The 18,901-nt window shown below is 34.9% G+C and overlaps 2 protein-coding genes across 2 annotated transcripts in view; both read right to left on the reverse strand.

Annotated features, from left to right (window-relative positions):
• Positions 1–3,294: 3,294 nt before the first annotated feature.
• On the reverse strand, positions 3,295–14,703 carry LOC136809357 (metal transporter CNNM2-like). The gene is made up of 4 exons (XM_067065875.1): positions 14,352–14,703; positions 7,822–8,947; positions 6,888–7,019; positions 3,295–4,806 (listed from the first exon to the last, which is right to left on the reverse strand). Exons 1-4 carry the CDS (start codon positions 14,667–14,669, stop codon positions 4,055–4,057), a joined length of 2,328 nt encoding a protein of 775 aa, XP_066921976.1. The 5' UTR covers positions 14,670–14,703; the 3' UTR covers positions 3,295–4,054.
• Positions 14,704–16,438: 1,735 nt separating this feature from the next.
• The window catches only part of LOC136809358 (unconventional myosin-VI-like), a 29,555-nt gene continuing 27,092 nt past the window's right edge, over positions 16,439–18,901 (reverse strand). The window contains exon 32 of the mRNA XM_067065876.1: positions 16,439–17,221. Within this exon, the coding sequence (XP_066921977.1) occupies positions 16,987–17,221 (235 nt within the window). The 3' untranslated portion in view covers positions 16,439–16,986. The remainder of the gene's footprint in view (positions 17,222–18,901) is intronic.

Here is an 18,901-nt window from a genome sequence, read left to right on the forward strand (position 1 = left end):
ACAGACTCTCCCAACCAATGCTGACCTTTGACATACCGTAGGAAAGGTATTTTAATGGAAATGATATGACTTTTTTTGTAAATTTTCTTATGGTTTATGCAGAGAATTGTAAGTGTTATTACCATAAACCAGAGAAGTCTAAAGAGATGGAAAAACAGCTTCTTGAAATACAGCTCGTCATGTACTTTGCCCTTCAGATAATGGATTTCTTTTGTTGTTGATAAAGAAAATCAGCATAATTAGCGTGATGTGACGAAATTCTTTTGTTTTGAGGTTAATTATGCGTAAAGTCTAGGGGTTTATATTTGGGAATACCTTACTCGGACCAAAAGATATCCCTATATTTTCTTGCTCAGAATTTCATAGCAAATCTAATGATATAACCGCATCATTAGATAAAACGTCTGAATGCAGTAAGGTAAGAAACTTTAATCTGTTTTTCCCGAAGCTTGACCAAATTTGTCGAAACAATTCAATATCATTGTGATAAGAATTTTTCAAGCAACAAAATGGTGTAAACTTCACACTGAAAGTTTTGAGAGCACAATCTTGGATCTTTTCTTACGACCTTATCAAAGCTGAAACAAAAGCGTTTTCAATAGAAACGATCAGAACACTTTGGGTAATCAGACTAACTGTTTTTCCATCTCTTTACACTTCTCTGGTTTATGGAAATGACACTTACACTTCTCTGGTTTATGGTAATGACACGGTAGGAGAAAACTTGTTCCTTCTTTTGTCTATGCTGTGTATAAGAAAATGGTAATATGTTAAGGTGTTTACATTTTGAGACAGAATTTAGAAAGAACGAATAAATAGAAAGCACTTACACGTTAGGTCCGAAGTCGACATATCCATAACACGTTTCACACAGAGTGACTTTTCGACCATGTGATGAGGATACTTTCCCTCCTTCAGGTGTGCATGATAATTGACCCGAATACGTAAACGAGGCTGCATTTCGCATTCGTCCCACATCGAGGCTTAGCAAGTCATTGACGTCATCTTGACTTTGCTTTCCCATATCTCTCTTGTCGTTGTGGTGGTAATGTTGTCTTTGCGCTTTGACGCCATAATGGTGATGACGTTGCATAAAACGGCGGTAATACCGGTGACGTAAGTATTGACGGTGTTTAACTTTCTTTATCGTCCTGTGCAATCGTCTCGCCCATCGTCTAATCATCGAGACATATCGGCCTTGCTCAACATAATCCCAAGCCTCCAAAAGCATTTCCTGCACCGGAGATTTCGGACGTAGTTTGATTTTTTGTTTATCTTTTAGCGTTGTTCGGATTGGGGATTCCTTTTTATTTTTCATGAAATCTTTGAGTTCGTTCTCCTCGTAAAATAAGAAATCAGGTAAGGCTCCATTTCCACCGAATAAATCTCTCATGCGGTGTTTAAGTTCGTCTTTGGCGCATGTTATTGTTGTTGATTTACTGCTTGATATACTGTGGGGAAAACAAGTCTGTAAAGTTGTGAACCAAATAATCTGAAAAACAAATCAATCAAATGAAAAAGTCACATTCTTAGAAAGAGAAGAAGAATAACTCTCAAATGACTAATATTTTATTTAAGACTAATATTGTTTTCGTTTGCATAGCTTGCCTTCCTCCTTGAATGCGCAGTTTTATTGGTGGCCGTGCAGTGATCACCCTTGATACCACGGTACCTCTTGATAGTAAGTTGAAAAGAGTTTGGTACCAATATAGCCTGTATCCTTCTGAAGCTCTCCGAATGAGACTGGTGATTATTATTTTTCAATACCGAGTTTATGTATCGGAGGATATCGAGGGCGACGGTAAGTGAGATCGCTACAAAAAAAAGTTGATGTTGATGTACGGCTCTATATTGCATTTGCTCGCCTAAACAGACGACAGTATTTTGGTGTTTTTACCGCCGTCGAGCAAAGTGGACGGTGATTCTGGAGACAAGTCAACTTTGCTTTATATCGCCCCCTCACTTTATCTCGAATACATAAACTCGCTAATAGTGAGGTTAGCTTAATAGGAAAATCAAGCGGGAATTCGTTCTGGAAGAAAAGTTGATATGATTATACCTGTATACGGGATAAGTCTAGCTTGCTTTCCGATCAGCCTGTAAAAAAGTGCCGTAGCGCGAATGAAAGCTAGAGAAAATCCGTCCGTCGTCGTGATTTATCTATCGATACATAAACTCGCTAATAACTGGAGCTGGAACAGGAAAAAGAGATGAGAAAAAGGAACACATGAAACTTACTATAGAGCAAAATAATTCCATCCTGCTATCTTCGATGTGCACCGAACAACAGACGCACTAAAAGACTGTTTGCCACTTCTAGCTGTATAAATTGAAGAAGGCATGCAATTAGGGTAGGGTCAACCACATCATCCAACAATTCAACCTCATCGGTCGTAAACAAGGAAGTTCGAAAATGATATTCTTTTGTAAGAATATTAATTCTAAAAATTATATTCAGATGAATTTGGCAGAATTTTTCGCAAAAGGTCGAAGGGCTAAAAGCTAAAGATACTTTCAAAGTAACGGACACTTCGATAGTACTAAGCAGCACTGAAACGATAAGAAGTTTCTTAAAAATGTTATATTTTAGAAGAAGTATCATATTACGCAATTCAGGGCCGATATTTATTTTTCCGTGTCACGTCACATGGCGATATGTTACCGTTACTTAGCAACAAAAGTTTTGTTTCATAGGAAAAAACATTTCTTCCGTTGTACTTCCAACAGGAATTGAATAAGAGATTAAGAGACGAAATTGAAGCACTAGCCGGATAAAAAACGAAAAACCCTTTGAAAATCATGAAAAATAGAAAGTTTTTTTGTCTAAGTGAAATTTGCCCGAAAGAAAATTAGTTTTGTTAGTTAGTTGAGAAGTTTATGACGATGAAAACAGCTTGAAGATTTCAAGTGGTATATATCAGATGTATATTTTCAGAAGGGAAGAAAACAAAAAAATATATAAATTAACAAAAAGAGATGTGTTTAGAACAACAAGAATTTTACAACCTGACATCCGAAGAAAATTTCCAAAGCCAGAATTGTTAATGCAAAAGATATTTGGGTTAGTTAAAATTTGATGCGGAGCTAGAAGAAGGTATTACGATAGGTCTCCAGGTACAGGGTTTGTATGTTATGAGCCGGAGAGTAAGAAAATTTCTCACATTCTCTGTTAGCACTTAAGGTGTCTCTCGTATCGATCTCATCGTAAAAAAGAAGTACAGAACGGCTTCAATTAATGAACGGCTGAAATCAATCTATCCCTTCGAAATGTCAGGCGTAACAATTTTAAGGGGGTTTTAAGATAGACAGTAAAAAAATCTTTTAGGGTAAAAACAAATACTTTAGTGCAAGTAAGACAAAAATAATACCAACAGTAACAAAAAAATTATGTACAAGGGATACTATATCATAGTAGGACTATAAAAGATTACAAACAATGGCAAATTGCCTGACATGACGACTTGCTCTTGAATTCTGTGAAAAGGGTTTTCGATAGAATTCAAAAGTGTTGATTTTAGTAAATGTTTCCGGGAATGTGAAAGTCAATAAAATAAATGTGGTTTAACGCAAGCGAATAAAATGTGTAAAATTTTAAAATTACCCGGAAGGCAAGTCAAACCACCAATGAAAATGCCCACAAATAAAATAAACAAACAACAAAACGGTTGATATATACTTTATGGTAAAATACAAATTTTAGTTTTTCCTTTCCTATTAAAAATAAATGGTTCCTCAAAAAACAACCTACAAGGCGTTTGATATGATGAAAAGTGCCGTAATTTCCTCCAAACCAGTCAAAAATTTATACGCTTTCATCTGTGTCAAGGTGTTGATTTTGAACCAATAAATATCTCAAAAGTCTAAAGAATATCAGAAGACAATGTTTCCCCCGTAAAATGTCCATTCACTAATCATATTTCTGACAAATTCCTGTTGCTTTGCAACCATTACAAAGAGACCAAAGCAAGAATCAAAACTCTAGCTGCAACAGCCATTTCAAGGACGCATCATAGGCGAGTTTTCCACTTTAAAATATTACCATACAAGGCTCATGTTACACGGGAGAATCTGAAGTCCTATCTATACTACCATTTAATTCAGCGTAAGAGTTCGGACGTTCGATATCCGTCTCCTCAACATTTGACATTAGCGGATTTTCTTGGCCGCTCCCTACGGAAAGCGTTTTGGCGGCGTCTTCCTTATCGCGGGAATCTTTACGGCGGTCATATTTCGGCGTCAGACGACGTAACAAGCTATCCATACGACGTTTTGTATTGCCGTGTTTAGTAGGCGTTCCGCTACGCTCGCTATCGTAACTGTTATGACTCAAAGTATCGGTAGCCGGCAACGGGGAAATTGCGTGCTTACTACGTTTCGCCTCCTCGAAGAAAATTTCATCATATTCTTGGTATGTGTCAGGCGTTTTATTCTGACGCTCCAATTTGGTTGCACGCAGCGCTGATCGATACATCACGCGACTGATCTTCAAATATTGAACATTACTCAACAATTTGACGGTGTAATCAGGGTTGAAAGGTTGGTTCGAATCTCTAGTAAGTGCGCCCACGCCAAACACAGAGAAAGGACCATCTTCGAATAAAATATTCTCACTACCGACTGTAACCTCGACACGACCTTGTATGATAAGAGCGAAATAATCGCAATTGAAGCCTTTCTTGTAAAGATAAATCTCTTTGTTTTTGGCATCCTCTTCGTCGATCTCCATTTCTTCAACAGAACTCGGAAATTCGATCAATTTCCGCAAAACATGCTTCGACACGTGCTCATCGCTGAACATACTCACCGCTAGAAATTAATGTAAGAAATGCAAATAATAATATGATGAATGTACAACCCTGTGCCAAAGTCTACTTTTTGAGAATAAGACAAAAATTACATTCCTAACAGAAAACTACAATTCGGAATTATTTCGGGATTGTGCTAACAGTAAGTTTAAAGGTGAACAAGCTACATGCTGAATGGACCTACCTGATGATGAAAGTTAGATAGCAATGCAAGGAGAAAAATGAAAAAAAATCAGTCAGAAAACATAGCGTTTAGCGAAAATGCATAACGCAAGAAATTCATCATTGATTGATGGAAGGGTTGTAGGGAAAAAATAAATAGAAAGTTCTGGACGCAAAAATCAGTTTTATTGACAATCGAATCATGCTTAATTGTGAGCATTGTTATCAGTAATGTTTTTGTGTGAAAAACATAGAAATATAAGGAAAAAATCCGATGAAAATCTGCAAAAACGGCGATTTCCGGAATTTTCAACCGGAAAAAAATTTTTCTCAAAAATCGGACTCGGCTATGTTTTGAGCATTGCGAATACGCATCTTTCTGCAAAAAATCAGAAAAAACTTAAAAAAAAAAAATTCGAGAAAATGTCAAAAAACCGGTTTTTTCGGCATATTTCCGGTATTTTCGGCCGGAAAAAAATGCTTTTCGAAAATCAGGCTCCGTCACATTTTAGGTATTGTCATATTGCGTCAATGTGCAAAATTTCATAAAAAAATATAAAGTACAGCTCGAGAAATTCAAGAAATACCGTCTTTCCGGCGAAAATAGGTTGTTCCGGCGACTTTTAAATAGTTCCGGCTTCAAAAATCAATTTTATTGAAAATTGAAACATGCTTGATGGTGGGCATTGCTATTAATAATATTTTTGAATGAAAAAACAACCAATTATAAGGAAAAAGTCCAATGAAAATCTAGAAAAACGGCGATTTCCGGCATATTTCAGGCATTTTCCGCCGGAAAATTTTTTTTCTCAAAAATCAGACTCGGTAATGTTTTGGGCATTGTTAATACGCATCTTTGAGCAAAAAATCAGAAAAAACTAATGATAAAATCTCGAGAAAATGCCAAAAAAACAGTTTTTCCGGCATATTTCCGGCATTTTCGGCCGGAAAAAGATGTTTTTCGAAAATCGGGCTCCGTCACGATTTAGGTATTGACATTTTGCATCATTGTGCAAAATTTCATGAAAGAATATAAAGTACAGCTCAAGAAATTCAAGAAATACCGTTTTTCCGGCGAAAATCGGCTGTTCCGGCGATTTTTAGAAAGTTCCGGCTTCAAAAATCTATTTTATTGAAAATTGAAACATGCTTGATGGTGAGCATTGCTATTAATAATGTTTTTGAATGAAAAAAACAACCAATTATATGGAAAAAATCCAATGAAAATCCAGAAAAACGGCGATTTCCGGCATATTTCCGGCATTTCCGGCCGGAAAAAATTTTTTCTCAAAAATCGGACTCTGCCAAGTTTTGGGCATTGCTAATACGCATCTTTGTGCAAAAAATCAGAAAAAACTAATGATGAAATCTTGAGAAAATGCCAAAAAACCGGTTTTTCCGGCATATTTCCGGCATTTTCGGCCGGAAATGATTTTTTTTCGAAAATCGGGCTCCGTCACATTTTGGGCATTGCCATTTTGCATCTTTGTGCAAAAAATCAGAAAAAACTAATGAGCCAATCTCGAGAAAAGCTGGTAACAGACGAACGAACGAACGAACGAACGAACGAACGAACGAACGAACGAACGAACAGACAGAGGTTAATTCATAGGACCACCACCGGGGCACCCGGAGGTAGGTCCAATAACGATCCGTGGAGTATTGGGTTTAAATACAATGCACAAAGTTGTCCAATCCCATAATCGATTCCCCTCTCCTTTATGCTCGGGATCTAAAGAGATAGTTAAAGAGGAGGAAACCTTCGGGTCGCACTCGCCCATACGAAATCTTTATTAAAAAAGGCGAGAGACAAAATATATACAATCAAGTTCAAAACGTCTTAATCAGTGAATAAGGTATGCGATTAGCCTTACCAATCAGAGAAGGAGACAAAGATAATTAATGGTGATGGGAACTTACAAGTTGATAAATACTGGAAGATAGCAAAAGATAACTGTGGAGAAATCTTTGATACGGTGGGCGCGTCCGGTAAAAAGATGGAGAAATCTTGCTGGTTATTCCGCTTAACCTTCTGCCCGGACACATTGTCAACTGGAAATTAAAAGAAACGTGAAATTAGTGATTAGTATAATTTTGGAAATCCATTCTAAACTTTACGTTCCATAAAAACTATAGATCGGTTGTCTAAATATTGATTATAAGAATTATCGATGTTTTGAAAATCAATTGGGAGATTTTGTTAAGAAACGCCGTTCCGAAATTCTAACTTTGACGTTATTTTTGGTCCCTTTATTTCTCCTCTATTTTGGAGAATGGCTAAACAGTAAGTTTATTTATGATAATAGTCTTTTAAAGGGATATAACAGTACTTGTGAAATTTGAAAACAAGCTGTATGCAGCGGATACAAAATCAAAACAAATGTCACATGTCAAAATAAAAAATCAAACCAAATTCGGCTAAATTTGATTGTTCAATTGTTTTACAAGTTTGTTTTGGACACGCGATTTTAATTGTTCTCTTTAATGACACATGGTTCGCGCAATGTTTATATTTTACTACTTTAATGTCCCTAAAAGTGTGTCTGTAAAAGCGCTTAATTCGAAATATACACGATTGAAATCAAAGGTTTCCATATAGTTTAAGCAGTGTAAACCATCCACCCCAAAGACAAAATATCTCAAAACCAAAATTGAAAACTAAAAAAAAGAATCCGCTTATGAATGAAAGCAAGCTAAAAAGTATGAAAAACTGAATTATCAGATTAACAATTTCAAGCAAGGGTGACTAGGCTAGGTAATCAGTATTTCCAAAAGTGCCGGAGTAAAAATCAGGCGTCATTCCTTAAATCGTTGGCGAAAAAAACCAACTGAATAGATGTGCACAAGAACTTACTATAAACATCAGTTTCGTCAACAATTTCATCTTGGATGATTTCTTCAATGATATCTTCCAAAGTGACGATTCCGATACATTCATAGAAGGGATCACCATCTCCTCCATCATTGATCTTCAATACAAGTGACATGTGTGAACGACCTTGTTTGAACTCCTCTAAAGCTTTATCCAAACTGGTATCATAGAACACTTTGTGGACTGGATGGTTGTAGAATTTCAACACACTCAACAATGGGATGCAATCATCAGGATCAACAAACGCTAGATCTTTAACGAAGAGGACAGCAACTAGATTGTGTCGTTCACCAGAATATACAGGAATTCGACTGTAACCACTTTTAACAATCGAAGACATTGTTTTAAAATCCAAGATCGCTTCTTCGTCTAACAAGAAACAATCGTCAATGGCTGTCATCACTTCAGATACTGTTTTGTCTTTATACTTCAACGCACCAGAGATGATGCCAACTTCGTCTTGCTCCAAATCATTGAATTCATTCTGAATGTTTAACAACTCCAATAATTGCTTCTTGGAATATACATTTCCGATCTCCTTGCCAAGGATGCAATCCAGAAGTTTACTGATTGGGAAAGAGAGCGGAAAGGTAAGGATCATGAAAAGTTTGGTCATGTTGATGGTGAACGCACCAACTGCTAAGCCATAACGGGAACAAATACTTTGAGGTACGATCTCACCAAAGATGACAATAGCCATTGTTGAACCAACAACTGCAACGATACCACTGGTCAAACTGTCCAACAAAATAGTGAAGGATGAATTGACTAACGTGTTACCTAGCAACAATGTACACAGGAGGAAATTCCCTTGACGACGAACAGGTTCAATCTTTTTGGCATATCTCTTTTGACGAGGTGTTCCACTCTTAGAAACCAATTTCAATTCTTGGACATCCAGAGCCATCAGCCCGAGATTCAAACCAGAGAACATTCCAGAGAGAACCATGAGGACACCAATCAAAATGATTTTTGCCCATATTGGCATCAGTGTTTCCTTCTTCTCGATGACCAACATGACTGTTTTGTCTTGGTGAATCCAGGTGGTAGTAGTTCCATTTTGTGAAAGATCTTTAGTACAAAGGTATGCTTTCCCTACATTTCGAGCCTACAAAGTAAACAGAACACGATGTTTTAGATTCGTTTCTAGACACAAGGTTCATAGAAAAATTGTCAGGTCGATTTTCAATATGGAAAGGTGGAACATGTAATTTTATTATTCCTAAATCTTTTGGAAAAGGTTATATTAAACCTTATGATTAAGAAAAAGAAAAATCTAATAGTTTTATACAAAAAATAGAGCTCATTATAATCTTAAAACAAATCTCTTAAAACAGATCCACATGTCACGAGACATTTTTTGTATGATAAGGAGGCCATCGATCAATCATCACATCAACACTTTATCAATAGAACAAGAAAATTTGATGACTCGATGACAATTTCGTCAATTGGTTACAACATTGAGTTGCAATCGTGAAACTGAAACAGATTTGTTGATTTTGTCTGGTAGGTAGTAGGACTTGCTATTGAGAAATTATAAAAACAGAATTTAAAACGATTTCCCAATAATAAGTCTACCATGATTTTAAATTTCTCTAGCGAGGTATTTGCGATCAGCCTTAAATCAATATCACTTTAAAATTTGATTAGACAAACTTTCCAGTGAAATAGAACAGAAAAAAAGTTTATAAATTAAATAACAGGAAATTTTAAAGGAGCTTGATTTTTGTTTGGAAGGAAGAAGAGAAAAAAATAGGTCAGCCCACAAATCACTTTTTATTAAAGTGAAAAGGAGAGGTCTTTCAACCACGACAAAGAAGAAAATATGATTTAAATATGAACAGAAACATTTCCACAAAAAGAACCACAAAAGTTTTGAAAAAAGATTTGCAAAAAGTTCTGAGGCAGTTAGAGCTACTAGACCATACGTGTTTTAAAAGAATTTAAAATTAATATACTTTTTTAAGTTTCCTTGTTTTTAACTTAATGACCCTTAAAATACTTTTACAGGACACAGGCAAAGCATTTTGCAAGAATTATGTAAGCATCCAAGAGAAAGTAAAATGTCATTGACAACCAGGCATGATGATGCGAATTAAACTCTTTGGTGTAATATTTAGAGAAACGATCTTAAGGTCAGGAAATGTAACGTGAGATCTTTGTTGTTGTGAGGACACCCATTTGACCTTTTACCGGGAAGTTGTCAAGGTTAAGCATAACATAGTATATAAACAAGATTTTTTAAGCTGGTGATTTTTTCTTAGACTTCAAGATAAGAATCAAAATCAAACTTAAAAATGATTTTGTTTGCAAATTTTAAACTATGTTAATGATATATTTAATGACGGTCATTAGAGGTTCAAAATCACTGCGCTTTTTAAATGATAAACATAAAAGATTTTCAGCTCTAGAGTGATTATGTTGACCACATGCTATTCAGATAGTTTACTGAATGAAACTCAAAATAGTTTAATTACAATACCACATGAGCATTTCACAATTTATTAGTTTTGTTCAAGAAAAGCGGATTTTTTGCAATCTTTCAATAGACTTTCTCATCTGATTGAATATTAAAAAAAGTTTGATGACCTTTTTTTACAAGATTTTTCAGCAGCATTTAAATCATTGTATTTGGAAACAATTTTTTCTCTTGAAAGCTATTATTCTAAACAATTCAAAAAACCCCATGATATCTTTGTATTTTTCCTTATTTTATTTCTCAATGAGAATATGTAATGAAAAATTTATACAGTTTCCAAGGTGTAATATATAATCTTATAGAGCAATTGTTTCTCAAAATATCTTTTTCTTTCAAACAAAGTAAAAATGAAAACAACTTGCAATAATATTCTCCATCTAAGTAAAAGTTTTTATATTAGAAATCTATATTGCAATAAAGAATCACCCCTAGAAGAAAATTAAGGCCTAGTGTTTGTTTAAAAAGCCCTCATGACATTAATTTTGAAAGATGAAGTTCGGAGAAATGAAACACCAAAGTTTATGTCATCAAAAGATCAAATGTAAACATCAAAGAAAAATAATGTATAATAAAAATAAAAACTGAAGTCAAGTACCCCTTAGATTTGCAGATTACTGAAGCTTTGGACCTGTGATTACAACCATTCAGGGTTGAGTTTATCAAAGGCTTCAAAATAAAGACATATTTTATACAATCATCTTTGCAGAAGTTCTGTTCGTATAAGATTTTTCCAAAGGTTACCACTGGCCTCTTCTCACAGTTGAAAGGTTACCACTGGCCTCTTCTCACGGTTGAAAGGTTACCACTGGCCTATTCTCACGGTTGAAAGGTTACCACTGGCCTATTCTCACGGTTGAAAGGTTACCACTGGCCTATTCTCACGGTTGAAAAAAAAACAGGCTTTATTCCCCTAAAGTAATAGGCCATTGGAAAGATCAGTTTCAAATAAGCAGCTCTCCTCCTGGCAAAACAATGATCCTGCAAATCAATTTTCTTTTCCTCTGAATCTGTGTGATGAAATTTGAACTAGATCTGTTTCTATCTAAGATCAGATGTTTTTGCTTAAATATCACGTAAAAAAATTCCTGAGTGAACAGTTGTCATTGAAACATTACCATTTTTAAAAATTGCAAAATCTTTTTTTAAATACTCATTACTATTACTCCTGAAAAACTTTTCCAAACTACTTTTTACAAGTTGCTAGTAAGATAATATTCTTACAACCCCTACGACATATTATATGTTTATTTTCTTAATCATTTAATTTGATCCAAGGCTGGGCTTAAATTTCTTTTCGTTTATCTAATCATCAGGGTCTATCAAATAAATAATCCCTACAAGATAAATTACAACAAGCAAGTACAAAAGGGATAAACTATTTTGTTAGTAGGCGTTTCATTATATCAGACAGGTGAGTGAGAAGATGAAACCTGTAATAATCTACCTACCATGCGTGCTTCCCTAAGTGCACATTAAGGGTCAAAAAGAGAGAAAGTGCGAGAAAGTCCAACTTTTAAGGGTGTAAAAAGTGAGAACAACCAAGCTTTATTACAAAACTTTGAAAAATTTGACTGTTTTCTTGCCTTAAAATGGACAAATTTGGACAAATGGACAAATTTTAAAGGCATAATTTAGACAGCACAATGCAGAAGTTTTTAGAATTCCCAGCTCACTTATTCAATAACCCACCTTGATCGTCTAGAACCAACAATAACTAACAATGGAATGTATATATGGCAATTGGATGCCTAGGAATTTGGCCATCTCAGAAGATCAATTATAATAAAAAAAGCTAAGGGCATTCTTGGTTAAAAGATAAGCATTGTCAAATTTTGCAAGGCAGTGTAGCTGGACCTTTGATATTCCAGGACTATGATTTACCAGTTTTTTAGCATTTTTGCTCCACTAACCTAAATCCCACAACCTTTTTACCTTAAGGAAGATTGAAATGATAGTCTTTCAGCATCGAAAAAACTGCATCACCAAAATTTTTTCATCTTCACAGGGTCAATTCTCAAGGTCATTCAGGTCTAAAATCACCTTATTCTCTCACTTTACTATACACTATTACTAAATCCGTGTGGTGGTCTTTCAGCTCCAGTCATACACGTTTTTTTCATATAAGGAACCTTAACTTTGCTCTGAGCCTGGAGTTCCTTATTTTTACAGAAAATTTCAGCCTCAAAGTTCCTTTTGAGTTCCTTATTTACATAGCTAGTTAAGTGAAAACTCTTACTTTTACTGTTCCTTAGAACTTGTTTTCTTATTCTTAGCCTGAGCAGTTCCTTAACAATTCCTTATTTTTTGGACTACTTTCAGCCTCGAGTTCCTTATAAAGGTGTATCTCACTACTCTTAGCTCTGCATTAGCTACTTCTTATTGCAGCGCCTTTTAGTTTTAGTTTTTTTTCATTTTATTAGGTATTTTTAATTACTTTTATTTTCAATATCATGATAATGTAATTTAGCGTATTACCGTCAACTGCTCCAACTTGGGACGATTGGTCGAAACATGGGACTGGTTGAAACATGGGACTGGTTGATATCTGGCCTGTATTTTCATTTACTGTTAAATCTCTTTGACAACAAATTTGTTTTGATAACTCCACTAAGTTTATCAATCATACTTTCTGTCACAACATGTCACGATAACTTTAACTGATAGTGCACCCTTTTTAACTTTTTATTTTCATTAAAAATGACCGGAGAATTAGAGAACGTCTGCTGCCTAACCGCCTGTCGCCAGACGGGATTAACAAATAAAAAATAATGTAACTTGCCGCGCAAGTGACATCAAATGCTTCATCGTTTTGCCACTAATTTGCTCTTCTTCGTTCCAAACATTCGTGTGTGTTCCACTACGGGTTTTTTTCATATTTCAATTTAAAAGCCTCGAAAGAGAAATTGTGCATTTTCTAATACGCCGTTCATTAACTCAAATCAAATGACTTTGGAGGTTCGGTGAAATGGTGGCCGAATCGCCGTCCAATGTTTTGTCAGATAGTCCCAAGTTAGAGCAGTCAGGCCATTTTTTATGCCTTTTAAGGGTCTGATTATCGGACGCTGCCCCAACAAAAAGTTACAAATATGTTGAAATTAGTAGCCAAAAATTGCCTTTTTGTTAGAAAATCACCAGAAATAGTGCCCTTTTTGGTTCCAAGCTGACGCTTCCTTGTCTATCTAGAACTTGGCCTGGCAGTTGGCCGTATTTGATTAATTGATAGAATTAAAATTCAACCTCAAAATACATTTTTTTGTCTTAACATGTTTTTCTGGCTTTTTCCTTCAAAGAATCCACCACTTTCGTTTTCCCATTGAGCACACAAAGAAAATTGATTAGATTAGATTTTCAGGCTTTTTTTGGGACTTTTTCAAGTGGCCTGAAAAAGTTTGAGCATGTACCATTTTCCTAAAGCTGCCTAAAGATATAATTATATAGGGAAGTCCCTGCTGAGATGCTTCAAAAATACAGACTTTTCCAAATTTTAACTCTTATATGTAATGTTAAAAAAATGTCCTGCTTTTTGAAAAATTACTTTGCCTCCTCTAGATTCGTTGAAAGAATTTTAAGTCACCAGAACATTTTTAATGCCCTACCTCTGCTCTGTGGTCATCGAATGACCCTTTTATACAGAAAAATCACTAGAATAGGTAAAAACAGCCTTTTTATGAAAAAAATAAAATAAACAGCAATAAAAGACTCCTTTTTATCTCTAGTATAGGCTACCCTGCCTTTCTAAAATTTGGTTTGCTCACAATATAATATGATATACGTTTTTCCTTATTATAATTCATGTTTTATATTCCCCATTTCCTCCGCCGCCTCAGACTGTGCAAGCAGCATATATACAAACTAACAACACCCCTTCCCATATTTTGCATGAAGCACTCTAGGGCTGTCAAGATGTTATGTCAAAACTATGATTCATCAAATAAGATCAGATTACCCATAAACAAACAAAAACAAAATGTTTTCGAGGGGCCAAAAGTAGTCAAAACTTTAAAACTGTACGAAAAAAATGAATACAAACCTTGAAATTTAAGTTTACAAGACCATTATCATCTGATTTAAATATATCTGTAACCCTATTGTTGTCACAAGGGTCTTGGGCTTTGTCAGGGGCTGTGTCTGCGAAGGAAATTAACTTGTTTTTGACGTCCTTTCCATGAAGTTTGAGTTTTGCATCCGTTTCAGTAATGACAGTTATGATTCCATTTGAAATTGTTACCCCTTCAGATGATTCAAAAACTGTTAGGAAATCTACTTCAACAGCAGATAAACAACCAAGATTTACTGTCAAAAAAGTAAACAAACACAGATTTACAAAAGCAACACGAGCTTCGCGCATTTCGATTTTGTTTTCAAATGACCGACCTCCATCTTGCTCGATGTTTTTATATCAGGACACGGTTTCTATCAGCATAAAAAGAAAACATAATAAAGGATGGTTTCTTCATGCTACTTGCTAAAGTTAATCTCGTGGTTGTGACGTCATTTTCGCGGGAGTTTATTGTCACAACACCTTGTCGAAAAAATTTGCAAGATGGGGTACAAATCTTACATGAAACTTGAAGACGATTGTAGGAAAACTATGAGGTCGCGTGGGGCGTGCAATAATGGTGGCAAAACGTAAGAAAAATACATTATGGGACTCTGCTATAGGAACATATGTAACTTAAGTCTGCGTTATCGAAAAAGTTCGACTTCAAGGTATTGCTTACGCGTTAATCAATAAATTGCCCAATCCTTTGTAATGCTATGTAGTATTTATATTTCAAATCTTATCTCTTTACTGGGGATGACGCAATTAGAATTAGCAGACAAATCGTCACCGGAAAAAAGTCACACATTAAAACCAATAAATAAGATAAAAAGCAAAAAAAATACGCAACCAATTCAATTTCAAGAAGAAACATTTATATGCCCCCCCCCTAGCGGTTGGCGTGAAATGCGTGAATGCGTGAATGGGCATTTTCGGTGGCGTGAATGCATGAAAATTGGAAAAAAAATGCGTGATTGCGTGAATTGAAAACACTTGCGTGAACTTGAAAATTCACTTTTTGATTGCGCGAATGCGTGAATCTGAGATATTTTATGCGTGAATACGTGAATTTTCCCTTTTATCCACCAATTATGTGCAGTTTTCCCGATTTTCCAATGTTTCCCCAATTTTTCCGAAAATTTTCCGATTTCCTGAAAAATCGGGTTATTGCGTGAAACTCGAGGAAAATTTGCGTGAATGCGTGAATTTCGAAAAAAAATTGCGTGGCTCTTATATAGAAGCAAATCCAAGTTTTGAAAAAATGATCCATGCTTAAAAATAAGTCTTTGTATTGGGTACGAAAATAATCAAGGAATTTAAATAAAAGAGAATTCCTTGAAATAATAGAGCAAAAAGAAAATCAATTCAACTTATCAGTTTACTAATTCTTCTTCATAAAGCTATTTAATCATACAATTATCAATCTCTCAACAACAAACAAAAATTTAAAAACAATAAAATTCACATCACGACTGTTCTACAATAAAAATTTGTACAAATTTCTCTAAAATTAAATAAATAACTGAATTCTTGGTTTAAAGTCGTAAGAATTATTTCATTGAATTTTGACGCTAAAAGTATTTATTTAGGGTGAGCTAATCAAATTGTGTCGTGGGACACAACGAGGGGACTGTAATTCAGTTGACTCTCGCTAATTCGAAATCGAACGGGGAATCTAATTTGTTCGAACTACAGAGAGTTACGAATTATAGAAAGCATTTTACGAGGCCCGGAATCTTCGAGTTAGCGATTTTCGAAAACTTGTGAACGAAAAATAAATTTCGAGCTAGCTAACCTCGAAAAAAGGTTTTGTGAAAAGAGCTAACTCGAAAAGGTTTTTTCGAAAAATAAAATTCGAGTTAATCCTAACTCGAAAATCCTTTTTTGAAAATGAAAAATCGAGTTAGAGTCGAGTGACGTCATAATTTGCACTTTTATGACGTCATAATTTAGCTAACTCGAAAATTACTAACTCGAAGTTTTCTAACTCGAAGATTCCGGGCTTCGCATTTTACAAAGGTTTCTTGACGGGGTAAATTAGTTCGAATTATAGAAAGATTCAAAGAATAGAGGTTCGATTTAGCGAGAACTCGCTGTACTCTCAAGATAAAACTACAAAATATCATGGGATAAAAATGCAATTAAAAATGGGTCAACATAATATGAACAAAAATGTAAGTTATTAAATAAAATTCGTAGTTAAATTAATTTCCCTCTCATATTTTAATAAGAATTTGATACAAAATTAACATGCTACAACAAATAAACTACAAAATAATAAATTAACCAAATTATACAAATAAAGGGATAAACAAGCCTCTAGGGGGGCTTTTAAATATCAAAACGCTTCACATTGATTGACAATTTCGCAATTAAAATCAAATCAAAATTGTAAGAATATAGAAAAGTGTAAAAACAAAAAATTCGTACGAAAAAGAAAACGATAAATATAAATTCCCTACCTATGTTAATAAATATTTGACAAAAACTTCAGACTTTTAAAACAGTCGAGCATAATTCGGAAACCAAATGGCCAGGAAGGCCTGCGATACCGTTAGATCCAAACAAAAACGCTAGCCCTAAAGTATAGAGAAGGAAAGCATTATCTATACAAATAAATATCTCATTTCCTTTGCTGTTGTTTCGATTTGAAAACTTCAATTTTGCCACCATAACTCGTCCAAACATCATTGAATTCATCGACTGTAATCTCAGCACCAGAACGAGATTCAAGCCTCGTTTCAGTGAGACTCAATTCACATATTTCTTCATCATTCTTTCCAGCAAGTAACAGGAGTGCTCCATTTGGATGGATTTCGAGTTGACGTGCGATATAATTACCATCAAAATGTGCGTACCTAAAAATGAGGAAATTAGATGCTAAGCAAAGAGACAGAAAGGAAAATTTGACTTCTCATCTTAAGATATGGAAGCAAAGACCTAAAAATACATGCATTTTTCTGTTTTAGTATTTTCCTGAACTTTCACTTTCTTAACTGTAGCAAGAATTTATACATTTGAGTGGGCGAAGGTTTTTCCCCATAGCAACACTCTCATCTTATAGTTTTTCTTGATAAAGTTTGACGACGGAGGGTGATAGTGAACTTAAGTCGTAATGTTTATGTTTGAATGAATGTGCCTTAGGGAGAATAGATGTTAATGACGTGAGTGACTTAAGAGGGTTCTCGAGATGACTAATAGAGGTTGACTCTATTCTAAGGTGTTTTGTTTCATCTAAAAGAATGGTACTCACAAAAAATTATCCCATTGGAAAATACAAAGGTTAATACCGCTACTATTGGAGATATTACCATTTCAAAATCCCTGAAAAATTGTTCACAATCATTAAAGTTTTGTTTAGCGAGTCAGTTGTGTGTAGCACGAATAACAATATAAGGAGAAGCGTGAAACCGATATTTTTTTAAGGTTGAGCTTTACTGCGTTTCGTGCGAGAAACTTACAAGGCACACTAAAAACATGGTAAAAGGAGAAATTTAGAGAACAAGTTTTATTGTGGAGGTTTTCTTCTATTTATGAATTCATCTTTCACCTTTGACGACAGACGGTATTACTAAAGTAACGGTGCTCCCCAAAAGACATCCAAAACAAATAAACAAGTCTAATTTGCGGTAATAGAAATCTCGGTCCGGAAAATATCTATACGAGGCCGGAAGATTACGGCTAACATGTATAAGATGAGGCTGAGAGTTTTAAGCCTCTTTGTGGTTTTAGGGTGTCTAAGTGGAAATTTGCGAATGACAAATTTTGACAGTTTAGAAATTTGCCTACCCTTTCTGACAAATTTCAAACAGAGAAAACGAACTTTGGCCAGGCCAATATTGATTCAAAATTTAAAGATTAGCGAAAAGCGAAAACAGAAAATTGACCATCGCACTTTTCTTTGGTCTTTTCAACCAAATGGTACACTAAAGGACAACAAAGGTCTCCGCCACGAATTTCATTTCAAACAAAATATTTCAAGAAAAAGACAACCAGAGTAGATGGCTTCCCCTTTTTTTGGTACAAACACCACAGACATCGAGTGGTCATAACTAAATTCTCAGCCCTATTTTGGGTTGATTTCTTAAATCATTCTATTAGTAATCAAATGTTTTGAAGCAACCAACCAAATCTTACTAAAAAATTGAGAAATGATGTCTTAAAATCTTAATTCCGGATAGGTGTATACGCAAAACCTTAACAAAGACATGTAAAAAAGTCTGGAACATCTGCATTCAGATATGAGAGAAAGCCAAATATATGATGATTGTGGTTTGAAATTTGCCATGCGTAGTAAGGTCAAAGCTACACGTGTTCTACACGTGTTCTAAGTTCAAAGGTCATTTCGACTACATCGGAATTCAACAAGAATGACGCGTCAATTTGACCAAGAATGACGGGTGTTGGATAGTGGCAACAATTTGTATTTTCCCTTTGTAATACAAAACTGAGAAAGAATAAAGTCTTTCTGTAATTTTTGTGAGTCTTTTTTGAAATGTCATAAAACAAATGGTATAAAAGTGAAACTTTTCAAAAGG

The sequence above is a fragment of the Clytia hemisphaerica genome, unplaced genomic scaffold, assembly GCF_902728285.1.
Source record: "Clytia hemisphaerica strain Z4C2 unplaced genomic scaffold, Clytia hemisphaerica genome assembly, whole genome shotgun sequence".
Lineage (NCBI taxonomy): Eukaryota > Metazoa > Cnidaria > Hydrozoa > Leptothecata > Clytiidae > Clytia > Clytia hemisphaerica.

Coding starts and splice junctions, on each gene's coding strand:
- LOC136809357 (XM_067065875.1), bottom strand. CDS start 14,669: ATGCGCGAAGCTCGTGTTGCTTTTGTAAATCTGTGTTTGTTTACTTTT. Junction 8,948..14,351: donor TTGTAAACTTAAATTTCAAG/GTTTGTATTCAT, acceptor TTTACTTTGTAG/GCTCGAAATGTAGGGAAAGC. Junction 7,020..7,821: donor TGACGAAACTGATGTTTATA/GTAAGTTCTTGT, acceptor TTTAATTTCCAG/TTGACAATGTGTCCGGGCAG.